The sequence below is a fragment of the Macrosteles quadrilineatus genome, unplaced genomic scaffold (genome assembly GCF_028750875.1).
Source record: "Macrosteles quadrilineatus isolate MER2022 unplaced genomic scaffold, UCM_ALF_1.0 Scaffold_4__1_contigs__length_99947679, whole genome shotgun sequence".
NCBI classification, from domain to species: domain Eukaryota; kingdom Metazoa; phylum Arthropoda; class Insecta; order Hemiptera; family Cicadellidae; genus Macrosteles; species Macrosteles quadrilineatus.
The window spans coordinates 51,461,594-51,478,709 of NW_026542597.1; the positions used below are offsets into that span (position 1 = coordinate 51,461,594).

Genomic DNA, 17,116 nt, shown 5'->3' on the forward strand with positions numbered 1-17,116 from the left:
TACTTAGAAGTCTTTTGTTTACTTTTTCCTTGTTATTCAATTCAACCAACATGGTTACTAAGCAACCCATAAGACTAATGTTAAAAAAATGTGACTTTCAGTTTCATTTTTCTACGTAACTAGTGTACCTGTTGCTCGAATTCGAGCAATTGCAAAGCATTGCAGGTGACTCAAAGATTATGGAAATACTCACGATCTACACAACAGTTAGATATAATCAAAATCCTTTGTAAATATCTTATCTTTTTTCAAAAAGCTGATCTAGTTGTTTAGTGTTTTTAGTGTAAAAAAAACATTATTTCTAGTTCTTCTACTTGGTTGTGTTCTATGACTTTTTCTATGTTTCCATTGTTTGTAAATCGGTTATTTCAATGATTGCTCAACAAATGTAGCAGAGTGTTAATTCAGTTTTATTTTTAGCCTATATCAAATTGTCCAGGATTTCTCGCTCTTTTCCATAGTAATTATTACACCAACCCAAGTTTCGTCTACAGATGCAATATGCCAAATAATATCACCTGCGTACAATCTCCAAGAAGTGGTAAAAAAGGCAGAAACCAACCCATACAATAGATATAAGTTAACTCCATAAGAAATAATTTGAAAATTTTCTGTGATATTAGGATTTTCCACTGATTTGGTAATAGAACATTATATTGCAAAACATGACACGATGCAGAATAAAATCGATTTTAAAAACCCATTGCAAACACTGTACTTCATTTTGAAAAATTCAATAAATCACAATTTAAATATTAACAGCTGTTTCATAAAAAAGTAGTGCAGAATTATGCATATGGTCGTAATGTAAACAAATCTGAAGAGGCGACTTTAAATGCTTCTGGGGCAGAGCTCCAAGGGAATTTACCTCGTTCCTCTTTTGATGGCTCATCTATAGACCAAGACCTTTCTTTAGAGACCCTTACAAAGTTTCTACGCCCAGCCGTTCTCTCAAATTAGCTGGGACAGAACGCCAGTTTTTCCTCCATAAGAATAACATGGGATGGGAATTCAAAGGCCACTGGGGCAGAGCCCCAAGGGAATTTACCACGTTTTTCTTTTGATGGCTCATCTATAGACCAAGACCTTTCTTTAGACACCCCTACTGAGTTTCTACGCCCAGCCGTTCTCTCAAAATAGCTATGACAAAGAAAAACAGTTTCAAATTAATATATAGATTAGATTTTTGTTGGCAGTTCTAAGTGCAGTAAACTCGTTTTTAGGCCAAAAATAAGCTATTTACAAGATTTGAAGAAAATCGTCGGAGCCGTTTTCGAGATCTTTCTGCTTTAAGCAAGCAAGCAAGCAAGCAAGCAAGCAAGCATACATACAAGCAAACATTGCTCGTATTAGAGTATAGGATTATATTGGTGTTAGAGTGTTTGGCTTGTATATAATTATATTGGTGATACGAGTGTTTGGCTTGTATATAATTATATTGGTGATAGAGTGTTTGGCTTGTATATAATTATATTGGTGATACGAGTGTTTGGCCTGTATATAATCATATTGGTGATATAATTATATGCAATTAATTATATACAGACTTGACAACGTCGTATTATAACGCTGGATTTCAGGAGGTATGTGGGATAAGTGATTGTGATGTATATTGGTGAGTGTTTGGCCTGTATTTTTGGGCATTATCGTCAGTCACAATATTTATTTTAATATGCTAAAAACCAGAATAAACACACTAACTGTATACATAGCTTAATAGTGTAGGCCTACTCCTTTTGTCTAGGATAAGCGCAACAAAAAATGTAAACAACATTACTTTATTCACTACAAATATTTTGAATGAGACAATACATTGAGTATTTCACTTAAACTTGAGTTAAACAGCAAAGCATTAATTAGTGAAACTATTTAGATAGAGATGAGACATTGAATATTTCAATATAATTTGAGTGTATTGTTTATAAAGAAGCCAGTGTCACCTTATCCATTGAAACTTTTTGCAACAAGAGAATCAATTGAATATATAACTATAATTTTATTTTTCTATTACGTTAAACAGCTTTATTACATTCGTAAAAAATATTTTGAGTAAAGGAAAAAGTTGAATATTTCATTAGAATTTCATTAATTTTTTTCTTTAGAAAGTTAAACAACTTGCTGGGTGCCGGATAAAAAGGAATTATTTGAGTTTTGCACCGTACCCACTCGACGCGGCGCCGGCGTCTGCTTCTTATATTGTCACATAGCCCATAACTTACAACAGTACTGGAAAATGAGATTAGGGCCGCCTCTTTGTACATGTGTAATTTTAGCCGCTATTCCTGTAGTTGTGAACAAGTCGGTTATCGTAAAATACAAATGTGTGCAACAATTGTAGTTGTTGCAGTAAATATAACCTGAAATAAAAAAAAAAAAAAACTGCACACAAGAGTGGCTGTTTTTGATGGAGTAGTAATCAAAGTGTTAAACAATCCATTTAATAAATTTGCATATTTTGTATTGACAAACTAAAACTTTGATTTTCTTTATCTTCTTTCATTTTCTTTTCTTTTCTTTCCTTTTATTTTCTTTCATTCTTTATGAAAGCATTATTTCATTTTAAATTGACACGTTAGGCCTGTACGTATTAAAACGCAAAACAAATATACAAATATAATATTTAATATTATTGAATGTAAATTAAATTAAACTTGAAGGGAATTCAAGATTTGTTCCCCATAATCTGAAATTGATAGAATCGCTAAATAGTACTGTGTAGAAGTCTAAAGATTCTAAAGACATTCTAAAGATGTTGAATCACATTTGAATAGCTTCATCAGTTTGAATAGCTAACATGATTTTATCAAGCTTAGATTTGCATTCAACATTCAAGTAATGTAAAGCATTGTGAATTTACTCTGATAATTATAAGCTCAATCTTTTTATTACTCACACAGCACGTGTGGTTTTTAGATTATCATGATAAAAATTACCTTATTGTGAAATAACATTATTTTCTTACATTGATAGATAGTTTTTGAACCGAGTAGATGTCAATTCTTCTCAAAGAACACATTGCTTTTAACCCCCTTAAAATGTGATTTTGCTTTTGATCTATTTTTACTTTATCTATAGATATTTCATGGAATTTACCATTTACCATTGATGTCTTCTCCGCTGTCTTTGTAGACAAGGTTTGTGAGAGTGTACTTTAGCATTGCTTTCCTATTTATTGAATATGTTTTGTCTACTAGAGAAAACCGCATGCATTTCCTGACGAACGTTGCAATATTGCTGACTTTATATTGAATTCAACCAAGTAACCTAATTAATTATAGGTTTTATTCAGCTGTTACAATTTCTATTGGACCATTTAATTACTGTGTACAAGAAGCCTACAATATTACTACAGTATATTGTAAACGTAAACAGCCGCTCTTATATTTTAACTTTCAAGATTTTAACCTAATACCCTTGACTGTTGCTAGAACTAGACATTACATACGCATGTTAAAATGGTTGCAATTTTTAGTATTAAAATGGGCTTAAGACACCGACAGTGTGTTGATGTGAATCGCTAATTTCTGTCGAATATGTGGAATTATGAACCAAGTCAAACTGGTAAACAACTTATTGTAATTTATGTTACATTGCATCTCAGTAACAAGAGCTAAAGCATAAAATTGAATTTTCTAAAGTAGTGCACTTTGGGAGTGGCTTCTTGAGCTATGTCTTTAAAAAATAAAAACTAGGCTATAGCCGGTCCATATAGATGAGGTGTACATATATGCTTCAGTGTATGATGTGTATTGGTTTCAGTATCCAAAAGCCAGGAATGCTAAGAATTCCTCTTGAAATGGCGAGTCTAAAAGTATTCTATCTATTTGGACGTTACAAATAATGTGCGTGTTGAAAAAGTGCAAGGGATTTCTATTCATTTTTACACAATATGTGATAAATAAAGGAACCGTAACCTAGCTAAATTTGAATAAAATATTTGAATTTCCAGCCCATGGGTTTCCTTTTTCTCCGGCACCCTAACTGTACTGTAAGTAGAAGTAACAACCCTATCGTTACATAACACATTTTGTGTTTGTACTATATTTCAGTAACGAAGGCAAGACTAGCATGTCTCCAATTCTCAAAGTAAAAATAACATTGTCTGGTGGCTGTGTAAAATTGCTGCACATTGTCCAGCCTGGCGGGCATAGCCATGTAGCCGTCTGGTCTATATGTAGCCGGGAGTGTTCCAGAGAGTTAGCTCAGGAACGCGCGGATTTTCAGATATTCAGGGAACGCTTTACAATGCTCTGAACACTCGACGCTCCTGTTGAATAAACATTTGTAACAGAGATCTGCTAACGATTATGTAACTCTTCAGGATAAGACTTATTTTACGGAGTACGTAAACCTATTTTGGTACTTGTTTTTCAACCTTATGAGGCCTATTCTCTGACATCTTTTATTAGAATCATAGACTTTAGTAAAGTATACTAGATCATTATTGGCATGTTCACCTTCTTACTAGGCTGAAAAAAGATGCGAAGTCAGAAATTGCATTCTGAACATTTCGCACTATAACCTTTGATTGCCTAGACTATTATGAACCATATCGTTGTTATGAACCAGCTGTATTTTTTTAAAATTTAAATAGATAACAGTTGAATGAGCAACACACTGAATCTGCTACAATCAGAATTATATTTTCTCTAAGTTATTTACATGATAGTTGATGGGACATGATAGATTCCATGGTTAACTATGCTATGTCCTTTCAATTTGCTTCGGTTAAAAATGTGTGTTATTTGAAGATGGAACCATTACCACTGTTCTTATCACCAACTAAGTAAAACTTTACTGTGGACAAGTTAGTAGGGATGGAACCTAAAATATAAAATGCTCTTCCTCTACCTCTTTCACATAAATTTGTAAGTTTGAAACTCATTCTATTGGTGGATGTTTTGAAATTTCATCTGGAGTTAGCAATACACGCACACAATAAGTTACGACAGTAGTATGTCTGATTTCATCTTGATTCAAAGTTCTGTCGATAATTGTAACATTGCAAAGGATTAGCAGTACTTTGATCATTAGTCTTGTCACAAGACACTTGATATTGTTAACGTCGCTTTGATAACCAATAGCGGCATGTGACGTATGTGACGTACTCGCCGCGCCGCGCCCTCAAAGTTAACTGAAGCTATATATAGGCCCACTCATACCACACTAAACCGTTGACCGGTTGATGAAAACATTATTATGATGTGGTATTTTTAAGAGTAAAGCTGAAAACCTCTTATGTATGGAGTAAATCCTCGGAACAAAGACAGTTTATTCGACACTATAAAACATTCTCTTATCTTATCGCTTCATATTTAAAATTCCATTTCATCCCGATTCTCATTTCCCACTAACTTTAAACTATACTCTTATAGACAGTAAGTTATAAAATCGAATCATTTTATACTGGTTTAGGAAATTATTTTGGATCTAAGAAATTGTCCCTGTCCGTTCCACAATCTGACGTTTTTAATGGAACTCATAAAGTATTATGGGATATTCATATCATTGACTTTTTATTCTGAAGTGAGCCACCCCATATGAACCATCTGTAGCAAATTTGTATTTAGATTTAATTTAATAGAATGGAACACTTACAGGAATACGCTGGTGTCAAAATTAGTTATCTACCTCGGTGTTTTTATAAATTAAACATTTGATGCGCCATAAAGCTCTATCGCTTACATGGTGATCGTTGTCTTTCCAGTTTTGTTTGTTTGAAAAGTGTGTATTTGTAAGTTTGTATTAAGCATAAATAAGTAGGTTTAATTGTGGATCGTTTGTGACACCTACTGTACTGCATAATTTGTACACTATAGAATTGAAGTTTGTAAGGTTATGTCTTGGTTCTGACCTAACCTAACTAAACCAAACCCAATCCTAAATTACAGAACTTAAACATTTTTGTAACCTGTCAACCTGAAAAAAACATAGTGGTAGTCGTGTAACAGAAACGAAAAAGGTTCTTAGTTTACACCAACGCACTCTATTAGAGGCTCAATTAAATTAAGTACGTCCATATGAAACATTTATTCCACGCGGGGTTTAAATAACCCCAAAGGAAAAGCCCAGTGTGTACATGGTCAGTAGCCAGCGAAGGTTCACAGTCAGCTGTCGCCAAGGTCAAGGTCGTTCACCGGGTGACCTTGGCAAGGTCACGTCCTTATCTGTCCTGCTGTACTCTCCATTCAGTGATAACAACGTCACACTTCCCACGCCGCTCGTCCTCCTCTTGCTTCACTTCCTGTTTAGCCTTCCTATCTATCTGATGTTTATGTTTACTTCGACAATGAGAGATCGTGTACTATCACATGCACGATTATGTGATTTTCCACATTCTATCACAGCTAAACGAGTAGACAGTTTACTTTTAAATCTGTGGTTCCATGTAGATTAAAGAAAGTTGTGGCACAACAATAATTATTGGTACGGTATTGACTGAACTTAAAAATATACTATTTAAACAATCTTTACTGAAAACAGGTTTTTATTTATACTCATACATTTATTCACAAATGTTGAGTAATTATAATTAATATTGTTTTTACAGTGGACATTACTTCCTGGAAACTCTTGGAGATTGTAACAAATAATTTGATTGACAATATATTTACAATTATTGTTTGAATGAATGAATGAATTATTTATTTATTTCGGTACAGAGAATTAGTACAATGGGACAAAAACAATTTATGAAATATAATCCCCAAATGGGCATTAGCCTGTGGTTGGGGATTGAGTCCATCTTCCGCACAGTAAAAACGATAAATGTAGGCTACACTTAAGAAAGAAAATAATATATATTGTACACACAGAAATGTGTATACAAGAAGAGATAAGAAAGAAAAAAATATATCTTACGAAATAAATATATGCAAAAAGATATAAGAAAACTAAATGCTTAATATAATATAACAGTATCCTTTTATCGCGAAACGTAAGTAGTGTTTTTTTTTCAATAACAAATAAAAAATGTGTAACTTCCCAATTTAGTATTTCAGTTATTGTTTTAAAATATTCTGAATTTTTCCATATTGGCGTTATTTTTAGTGAGAGGATTTGACTATTTCCGAAACATCTTACTACACCCATCTTAGCATTCTTAAAAGAATAATGGAGTATAGTCTGAATATTTGTGTCAATGGCAACCGAAATTAAACTAGAACATAGGCGGTCCAATCACTAATACACTCAATTTTTAGACCTCCCACTAAAAAAACGCATTTAACTCGCATTTGAACCCTAAAAATTTCAATTGTAAAATTGTATTTTGTCTTTATACAAATTTCAAAACAAAATTGTGTAATAATCATTGCAGTGTAATACAAAATGTTTCATTGAACATTATAAAATAAATAGTAGTGTGATAAATAAGTTTTGTAGGTTTACCGCAGATCCCAAAGGATTTGTGGTAGTTTTGTGAAGTATAAATCTGCATAGTGAATTCAAACTATTTTTTTGCACTAGTATTTTTTTATCACAATAAAAGCTTGGATGGTTTATATATTTTAATAAATTATCTGGTACAGTTAATTTTCATGGATGGTTGGAATGTGGATTCTTAAAATATACATATTATATTTATTATAGAAATAATAACTGTTAACAGCTGTAGCTATGTTTTTCTCTTGCCTCAACCCCCTCTCAATTATAATCCCCCCCCCACCCCCCAAACCACGACCTACCCCAACAAACAGTTGATTTATTCATTCACTCAGACAGGATATGCTTGTCCCTGGTAGTTCCGCTCTTGTCTGTCTGAATGTCTTTCATCATACCAATTGAACAAACACATTATGTACATGTCTATCATACACTAGAATGGACTTAGTCTACTGTAATTGTTGTTCAGTTGATTGTATGATTGTGTGGTTAACAGAATCGAATTTCAGATTTGGTAAAGATTTTACCAGATGTACGACCAAGCGTGATTTATGAAATAGATAAACACGCAAATACCTCAGTTCTACTTAAAGAGTTAATTTTAGACCAGGTTACACAACTCCGGATCACTCGTTAAAATAAACTAAGGGTTGATTTTGTCTGTTCTATGGTCATAAGAAGCTGCGAATTTGTATTGATAGCTAACATTTGTTAAGTAATTTAGAATTTAGTACATCAAATATAACAACGTCACTGTAACTAAACAACATTTATTTTTTTATGCTTGATAGATCTCTAGGCTGGACAAACATTGTCCGTTTTATTTCCAAACTTGTTTTATTAATCGTCATACATAAGTGGCATAGTTCCCATTAATGTCAGTCAAAACCCTAATTTGAAAGTCTTAATTTTTCCATGGTTCAAAAGTGATACTGTTTATTAGACAAAAACTACGAGGTTACAAACATATTTTAATATTTAAAGAACGTAATGTGTAACAGTTTGTTTTTATATCTATGTTTTTATGTTGTTTTATATGTTTTAGCGAATTTTCCTATAGGGAAGTAGCTATTACCGTAGGTCTCATGGTAAGACTTAAGCCCGGGACCGATTTACTTTTTCATTTTGATGTCCCCAGAGGCCAAAAACACCATTCGTTCAAATTTTTATATATGTATATATATATATATAGACTTTATATATATATATATATATATATATATACGTCCGTGAACGTGATAACTTGAGTAATTTTTGTCCGATTTTGATGAAATTTGGTTTAAAGGTGTAAAGCGGGATAAACTTGAATGAGTTCGCGAACCAGCATGATCGGACCATGGGAACGGGGCTTTACGGGGGGTTTTATGGGGTAAAAATTGGTTTTTCTCACTTTTGACCCTCAAAACACAAAATTTCCCAATTTCTCTTTAGCCCTTTTTAAAGAGCTTAAAACAACAATTAATTTAGTATATAAAAGTATTTTTGTTCGGTTAATAGTAACGGAGAAAATTAAAAAAATTGTAAATTTAAAATCCATGTTATTCTTATGGAGAATATTGTCAAATGTTGTAGTTTGCTTGTTTATGGATATATTTTGTATTTTGATCAAATTTTTTTATTTTGTACTAAGCTATCAATATTTTACAAAAAAACACACTTTATTAGTTTCCTTGTAGCAGCAAACCTAGGTACTCGTTAAACCTAATGTTATTAAAATATATTTAATTGAAAATCAATTAAGACAAATGGAAATTCGCTTAGTCGGCAGGTTTGCTGCGGCAGGGGTATTTATATGTAAAACCATTTACCATTGGATACTAAAAGGTAAAACACATGTTTTAATTTTGAGCGATGTCTACAAATTGAATTTTCCTGAAGTTTGATGTGAGCTGATTTGTGAAATTGTCGCACCCTGCAACGTGGGTAAATGGACTGGAAAATTGAAGGCGCAATTACCACGTGTTCGCTTTTTATTTAATAAACCCTAACTTGATTTTTTGCACCCTCCATAGTCAAGTTGAGTTTTGGAGTTTGTTTATAAAACGTTTAATCTTACTCTAAAGTAGACCTCCTCAGAAATGACTGTTTCTTTTTTAGTTTAGATTATCCTCTTGAACCAATTAATGTTAACAATTCCAAGTTTATATACAGGGTGTCAATTAAGTCTTAGGACGACTTTATAACTTTAAAACGAAAAGATATATCACAACCAAATTTGGCATATCATTACTGGTAATAGTAGGCTACATTTTTGTGTACATGGCAATCGGATGTCACCTTTGGGAGACGGCCCATAGGGAGTAAGTTGAAAATCTTAAAGGTAAGCATAAGTTGATATGGACATCAAAAAACAATATAACCAAAAAATGCCGCAAACCTGGACCTCAAACGGACAACCTAGTCAAGAACTACAACTGTAATTGGAAAAATGTACAGGTTTATCCAAACAAGTCCTATTGTGCTGAATTTTAAAACCCTCGATTGGATTTTTGTATAGGTAATAAAAACTCTGGTTCAAAATATCAAACATCCCTTAGGCTCAGGCTTAGGTCGAGTGTTGTAATACAAAACTTGGATTATATCAGAATTATAAAACCCCATTGCCAAGTGTATGTCCATTTGATTTTCAAAACCTTGTAAAAGGAATATATAAGGATTGTATTGTTGTAGGAAGGATATTCTAAAGAGGTGAGAAAGTGTTAATTTAACAACAAAGTTTGGTAAGTTTAAACTAGATGCAATATCCACAGAAACAAACTTGGCTTTCGTATACCTGTTTCATTAAACATTCTACTACAAGGGCTTGGTCTAGTTTCTTGAAACTAATTTTATTGACGATTATCAATCAATATTTTTTTCAGTCTAATTATTTTAAAATTGATCTTTTCCTTTACAGAAATTTCAATGTATTCTAACCTGCCTAAGTCAGTGAACAAAAAAAAACTATTTAGGTAGCTGTTCTTATACAAGCCATGTGAATTGTGTTTTTTAGGTCTGTCAATGTAGTCATGTAGTGTAAAAACCCAGTTTCTTGGAAAATTATAATTTGATTTTAGTCTTCTATTCTTTTATTTATAAAAATAAATCAACCCAAACACAAATCGGTAAGAGATAAATAATGAATTTCAGAATACTTTCATCCAAACCACTTGAAATACAGCCAGTGTTTGTGAGACATCGCAACTAAATGTTTCTTGAACTGAAAGACAAAGTTGTTTGAAGGAGTTGAAGCCCATTGTATCGGGAAAACTTTCTGTAACTGTAACAACTCAGTGACATTCTTTGCAACAAACCTTTACACTCGAACAAATGTTCTGTGTCAGTTTAAAATATTGGTGGGCGGAAATGTCTTATCTGTACTTTTAATATGTCAAAGTATGATTTATCCTACTAATCCTACTAATATTATAAATGAGAAAGTTTGGATGGATGGATGTATGGATGTATGGATGTATGTTTGTGACAAGTGAACGCGAAAAATACTGGTCGGATTGGGTTGAAATTTGGCATGATGATAGCTCACATTCCCGATTAACATTATAGGCATATTCTTATTTCAAAAATCCTTTCGGGCTCCGCCCCAGTGGCTCTGGAGTTTCCCATGTTAACCTTATGAGAAATGAAATTATTGAATCTTAACAGCTGTTTCAATTAAACAAGTTGGTTCTGTTCTGTGATGTTCAATAGCATTAAAGTTACAAAAATTACCAACAGGGTGCAGCACTATTATTTCTTTTACATTTATGACAACAGCTAATTTGCAACCAAAAGGTGAGTGAGCGTAGCGAACGAACTTACACCTGGAGGCGAGTTAGCGTAGCGAACGAGCTAACCTGAAGGCAAGTGAGCGCAGCGAACGAGCTCCAACCTAAAGGTGAGTGAGCGTAGCGAACGAGCTCCAACCTAAAGGTGAGTGAGCGTAGCGAACGAGCTCCAACCTAAAGGTGAGTGAGCGTATCGAACAAACTTCAACCAGGACGTGATTGAGCCATGCGAACGAGATAATCTTGAAAATTAAGAAGTTAAAAGGGGCAAAGCCCGCGGGTTACAGCTAGTTTTTTATAAAACAAAATATTATTCGCTTAAAATAACTCAAAGTTTTAGTTTGGACAATTTTTTATTGAAAAAAATATACATTGTAAATTATTTTTTAATGAAAGGAATTACATTTTTATGAATTCAATAAAGATGATAGTTAAAAAATTATCTTATATACTAACAAACTTTTGCAAAACTTATGACAGCTAGCTTTGGTACTGGACCGAATTACACACGGTTGGTACCAAATGAAAGATATTTTCCTGTAGATATACAGAATCCCTTTATAAATTAAAATAAGTTCAAAAATAAGCCCAACAAATGAATTTGAAATTTTAAAAAATTAACATGGGTCTTATGGGTTGCCATGCTGGTGACAAAATAACAACAAAATATAAACAGAAAATCAAAACAAATGTGGAAAAAATTCCAATCACATGTTTTATTTACAGCGTGGGGTGATAATAGACAAGTTTGCACAATACCTACTTTTGGTCGAGTTTTCGACCCCGGTGTCGAGCTCTCCGTGTTATCTAAAATTCAATTTCAATACTAAGTTTACTTTTGTAATACCCCAAATGGAAACACTTTCATTTACTTTTCCTATACCTAATTAAATTTAAATAAAAATAATAACTATTTGTTTACAAATTATTATAGTATTTATATTTAAGAGGTCAATTTAGCTCAAAGTAGAATAATTTACACCACTAACATTTTATTTTTTCTAAAATCTCCATCCAACAATGCTACTCTAGATGAAAGTGTTTCCTCAACAAATTTGGATCAAAAAAGTTGTAAATTAATTGTACTATACATTCTACTGAAACTTGTTTTAACTCAACTTTCTTGAACTCAAATCAGTACACTTAGGCTACCCTTTTACTGTACCAACTCACCCCAGCTGGATACCCTCCAGGGCCACCGACCTCTAAAAATGTGTTTTTATTACTACTTCATTAAATTTATTTCATCCTATGGTTCTTCTAGTTTAACCTGAATCCCAATCCTTTGTTTCTCACATGAATATGTCTAATTATACTTGTTTTTTGTTTCAGAGAAGAGGTCCAAGACCACAAAGTCAAGTGGGGAGCCAACTTCTCCTTCCAGTGTAAGATGTCTGCCAACGCCTCCACCGGTGTCCTAGACCAATGTATACTGAGGGTATCTGTGAGGAAGGTGGGTTCTGTGCTTGAAAAATGTGGTAGAAGTAGAGTAAGAGAGTAAACTACAGAGAAGGGTAAACTTATTTAGTGCGCTTGATTTAATGTAGTACACAAGGGTATGAGTTAATGATTACGGTTTTTGATAGAATGCTTGTCTGATTCTGACATGAAACTCAATCTTTAGGTAGATGATTTTGTGACTAGGCCTAACTTTTTTTAGACCATACGCGATTATTTTAGCCTCACTGACAGCTTTTTTGGCCGAATAAAGTCGGGGATCCAGGAACAAGATCAAAATGCTGTCAGTGACAGTGAAATATTATAATTTTTTGTTTTAGCATAAAGTTTTTCCCATAGCCTAGCAAGGAAAAACTTAAAACTCACCACCCGTCTTTATAAGTGAAGGATTGTCTGAAATAGGTGTGTAATCGTCACTTACGTATTTTAGGCTTGCCATATTGAATGTATGCAAAACACTGAAAGAAAATTTTTGAACTTTAGATAATTATCTAAGCTAAATTATTTACAATTAAGCTGTAAAAGAATTTTCATGTTGAACCTCTTTGAAAGTAATTTGTAAAATAACTTTCCTTACAGGCTATTAATTAATTTATGATTTTGCTAAAATGGTCAACACTAGCTTGTGGAAAGAAAAAGTTATCGTAGGTTAATATGTTGTTTTACAAAAAAATACTTGAAAATGTCTCCAGCGATCACGAAATAAATCACCCAATACTAGTTGATTTAAGTAAACAATTTACATTACCTTTAGGATTTAGGATCATAAAAAGCCACAAACTCTCAAACACACTTTGCAGTTGTGAAACCATTATTCCCGGTGTTATATTTGACTTATGTTTTCCTCCAAACCTGTGTTGGTTCATTAAAACCTCATCTCAGTTCAGTTCTAATGATACTGTATGTATGACCTATTCCCAGATGAGAGAACAGCTATTGCTGTAGTTGTACCTCACAGCTGATCCAATGATGAGCTCACAGTCCAGCCCGGAGTCATTATTGCTCTTTTTGTAGCTCCACTCCCCAGCCTCAACCACTCCCTGACTTCTTCAACATCTGTTTGGTCTTTGGTCTGTCATTCATTCGTTTCTTCACACCCTATATAGCAGTTAGGATCTGCTTTTGTAATTTGGTGCATACGTTTTTTATAGTAAGAGTGGGTTGATTATGAAATTACTATCCGTTTGGTGGCAGTTTAATTTTATAAAGTTTGTAAATTAGTTCTCAAGTATTGTCATAATTAATGTGTTTTAGAGTAAAATTAGACTCATTGGTAGATGAATGTGAAATATTTTTGAGACATGGACTATAAATCTTAAATACAAATTGAACACATTTTTTTTACAGTTTAGTTTCAAGTTGCTGACTACATATCCATCTCTATTTCAGTATTTGTTTAAAAATAGTATTTTAAGTATGTGAAGATCCATTTACATTGCAGTTATTGGTTTCTTAGATGGATTTAATTGATTGTCATAGTTTTCAATAGTCAGAGTGTGGTATCATAATCAAATTATAAAAAAATATTATGTTCGCTCTAATTTCTTTTTTACAAATACATTTTACTTGCATTCATTTTTAGCTCAAATTGACAATATTTCTGGTGTATAGCTATCAGGATGAATTCCACATTATCTAACCAAAGTCACACAAGAACCCTGTCAGTCAACTTTATTGATGGCCTTTGTCACCCTCACTTGGTGATCAATTATAGACACATCATCAATCTGAGCTTCCAGTCAATTGGTTTTCTATATTCACCAGTTAAATGTTATATTTTAATTGATATCTTATCTTAAATAATTTACATAGTAAGGCTTGGCTTTTTGGCCAGTCACTACAGGTAATTTAATTTGAAAATAACCTTCCTTGTTAAAATATAAATTGGAAAATGGAGTTCATATTTTTACCCTGGGGAAATTAAATATAAAGAACCATTCAAGGGAAATCATTAACCATCATATTGGGTCACATTTTGTCTGTGAACTGCCACACTGAGTCTAAATATATTGGACCTGAATTTTAATTGTTTTTTGTTAAAAAATATTGTCTCGGAAAGTTTTTTATGAATGATTATGCTCCACTATCAGTTTATGTTTTTCTACACCTTCCTCTGCATTGTATACACCAAAAATATACTTTGTTGATGCATACAACTCTAGGTTAGCTACATGTTCTAAAAAATGTAATGCCCTTGAAGATGAAAATATTCTTTATTTAAGTGAATCTATCACACCTTAGCAGATTTACTAAACTTAATTATACATTTTTATCATCTGTAAGCTTTCTCTTATTTACTTCTAGATTTATTTTTTATATTAGATTGAAAAAGAAAAGCTCATATGTTATATTCCGTACAAAGAGGTTAAATTTAACTGAATGTAAAACAGAGGATCAATAAAAATAACAATGGACAAGGATTGTGTTCCTTTTAGAGAATAAATGTGTCTTTGTTGTTCAACAATAAGGACCACCTGAAGTCGGTTGATTCCTGCACAAAGGACTGTAAATAACATTTACTGCTTCTTCAGAAAATCCAATATTTTATGTCTGGCTGTAACATTGAGGATAGATGTACCTGTAGGTTGAAAACTATTACGTACTTGTATCGAAAAGCTTTTTATTTATGGGTTGAAATTTAATTAAACTGCAATTGCTTCTTAAATTCAGTGTATTATTCTACTGATTTAGTAAAGTGATTTTTTTTACAAAAATGCAGTGTTTAAGTTCATATTCTGAATAATCTTTAATGTGTTGTCCATTTGCAGCTAAAAAAAATACCTTTCCTCGTGCTTTGGTTGTATTATTAGGCTATTATTATTATTATTATTATACAGAAGCCTCATTAAATGCTTCGGCCTTCATAAGGAATAAAAGATTAATTATACAAAGTTATTTTGAAGGCAACTGAGGCAGAGCCCTGATGGATTTTCTTGAAAACACTTCTTATCATTACACACCTAGAGCTTAATTCAATAATTAAGGAATTCCAATCCCAGAGTTCTTAATGGCTTGTAGTTTTGAGATATAGTGATCAGTGAGTGAGTGGTATTTGTCTTTTATAAATATTGGATGAATGTAAAAAAAGTATCAGGAAAATAATTTATGAGTATGATAAAAATAACAATAATAAATGTCAGTCTGAAACTGGACTCAGCTCTTAATAATCGGGCGTTTAGTAAATTATTTATGACCTTAAGTAAATGTTGTTTTAATAAAAACTAAGAATAATGCTGTTGGCCAAAGAATTATTGGACTGTTACATTTTATTGTGGCCTTTCAGGACTTTTGTGGTTCATAAAAGATATTTAGTGAAACTAGTGATCCTGGTGCACGTAATCGTGCGCAATCTAGACGTAGAAGAAGCATTTTTATTGATCTTTTTTATTTGGCTTTTTCTGGTTTCTTGTTTTTGTTGTTAAAGGTGGAGATGGTTAAAGGCCTAATTAAGTTCACAGTTTACGTGCTGTGTTTGCAGTTTTTTTTTTGTTTTTTTTTTATTTTGTGAAAGTCAATAAAAGATTCTCTTTTGACTAAATAGATGATAGCCTAAATGATCAATCAAAACCCCTCGTTCCCATCACCACCTCTGAAGCCTGGGACTTATTTGCCTGGCCGATTTCCCGGGAATAATCTTCTATCTTCTCAGGCTTTGGCCACACCACTCAATCCTCGTCCAAACACAATATGTGTCCAAAACCCTAAGGGCATGGCTCCCTTCCTCTTTCTGCCCTGAGCGATGGGGATCATTGGGATTCACTCTAACAATTCATCTCACCTTCATGGGGAATTTTTCATTCTTTTCTTTCTTTGTTGTTCTTTGTTTTTTTTTTCAATTTAAACGCCTGTGCGTATCCTTGGCTGCCTATTTCTCTATCTACTTCCCTAAACGTCTAAATTGTTTTTTTTTGTCTCTAATCAAGTCTTATTTTCTCATCTCCAGATCTTTCCTATCCAAGACTTCTTCCTGTTCTCTCTTATTTAAACCCAACACGGAAGGGTGCTTGCTGTAGTATTATTTGTATTTCGTTCGCGTCTACCAGTAAAAGTCCATCAGCCTCTTCCTATTGGCCGTCCTGCTCGACGTCTTATAGTCTTCATTATGTTAAACGTTTTTTTGGTTAGGCTATGTTATGATTAGGCTATGTGCAAATAAAAACTGGCTTAAAGCAGTGAAACATCAATCTTTTCAACTAATCTAATAAATCCTTATAGCACACGTCTCCAATTTTAGTATAACCAGATGTTTAAAATATTAGTAGCAATTTCAAAGTATTCATCTGTTCAAATGTAAAAAAATGTTCTCCCTAAGAATAACATGAGAACTTGGAAGGCCACTGGGGCAGAGCCCTGATGGAGTTCCAAAGTTTTTTTGTTAGATGGCAAAACTACATGCTAAGACCTTTCTAACAACACCTTGGACATGGTGATCGGTAGCACCACCACTCCAAAACAATTATGACAAAAATATGCCTAGCGTATTAAATATATAGATTTATTTTTTCATTTGA

The 17,116-nt window shown here is 32.9% G+C and overlaps 1 protein-coding gene across 10 annotated transcripts in view; it reads left to right on the forward strand.

Moving 5' to 3' along the window:
- Positions 1-17,116, forward strand: part of LOC128991744 (EEIG family member 2) — a 118,185-nt gene that overhangs the window by 81,877 nt on the left and 19,192 nt on the right. For all 10 annotated transcript variants that reach the window (XM_054414901.1, XM_054414909.1, XM_054414910.1 and 7 more), the window contains exon 3: positions 12,480-12,600. In XM_054414901.1, the coding sequence (XP_054270876.1) occupies positions 12,480-12,600 (121 nt within the window). The remainder of the gene's footprint in view (positions 1-12,479; positions 12,601-17,116) is intronic.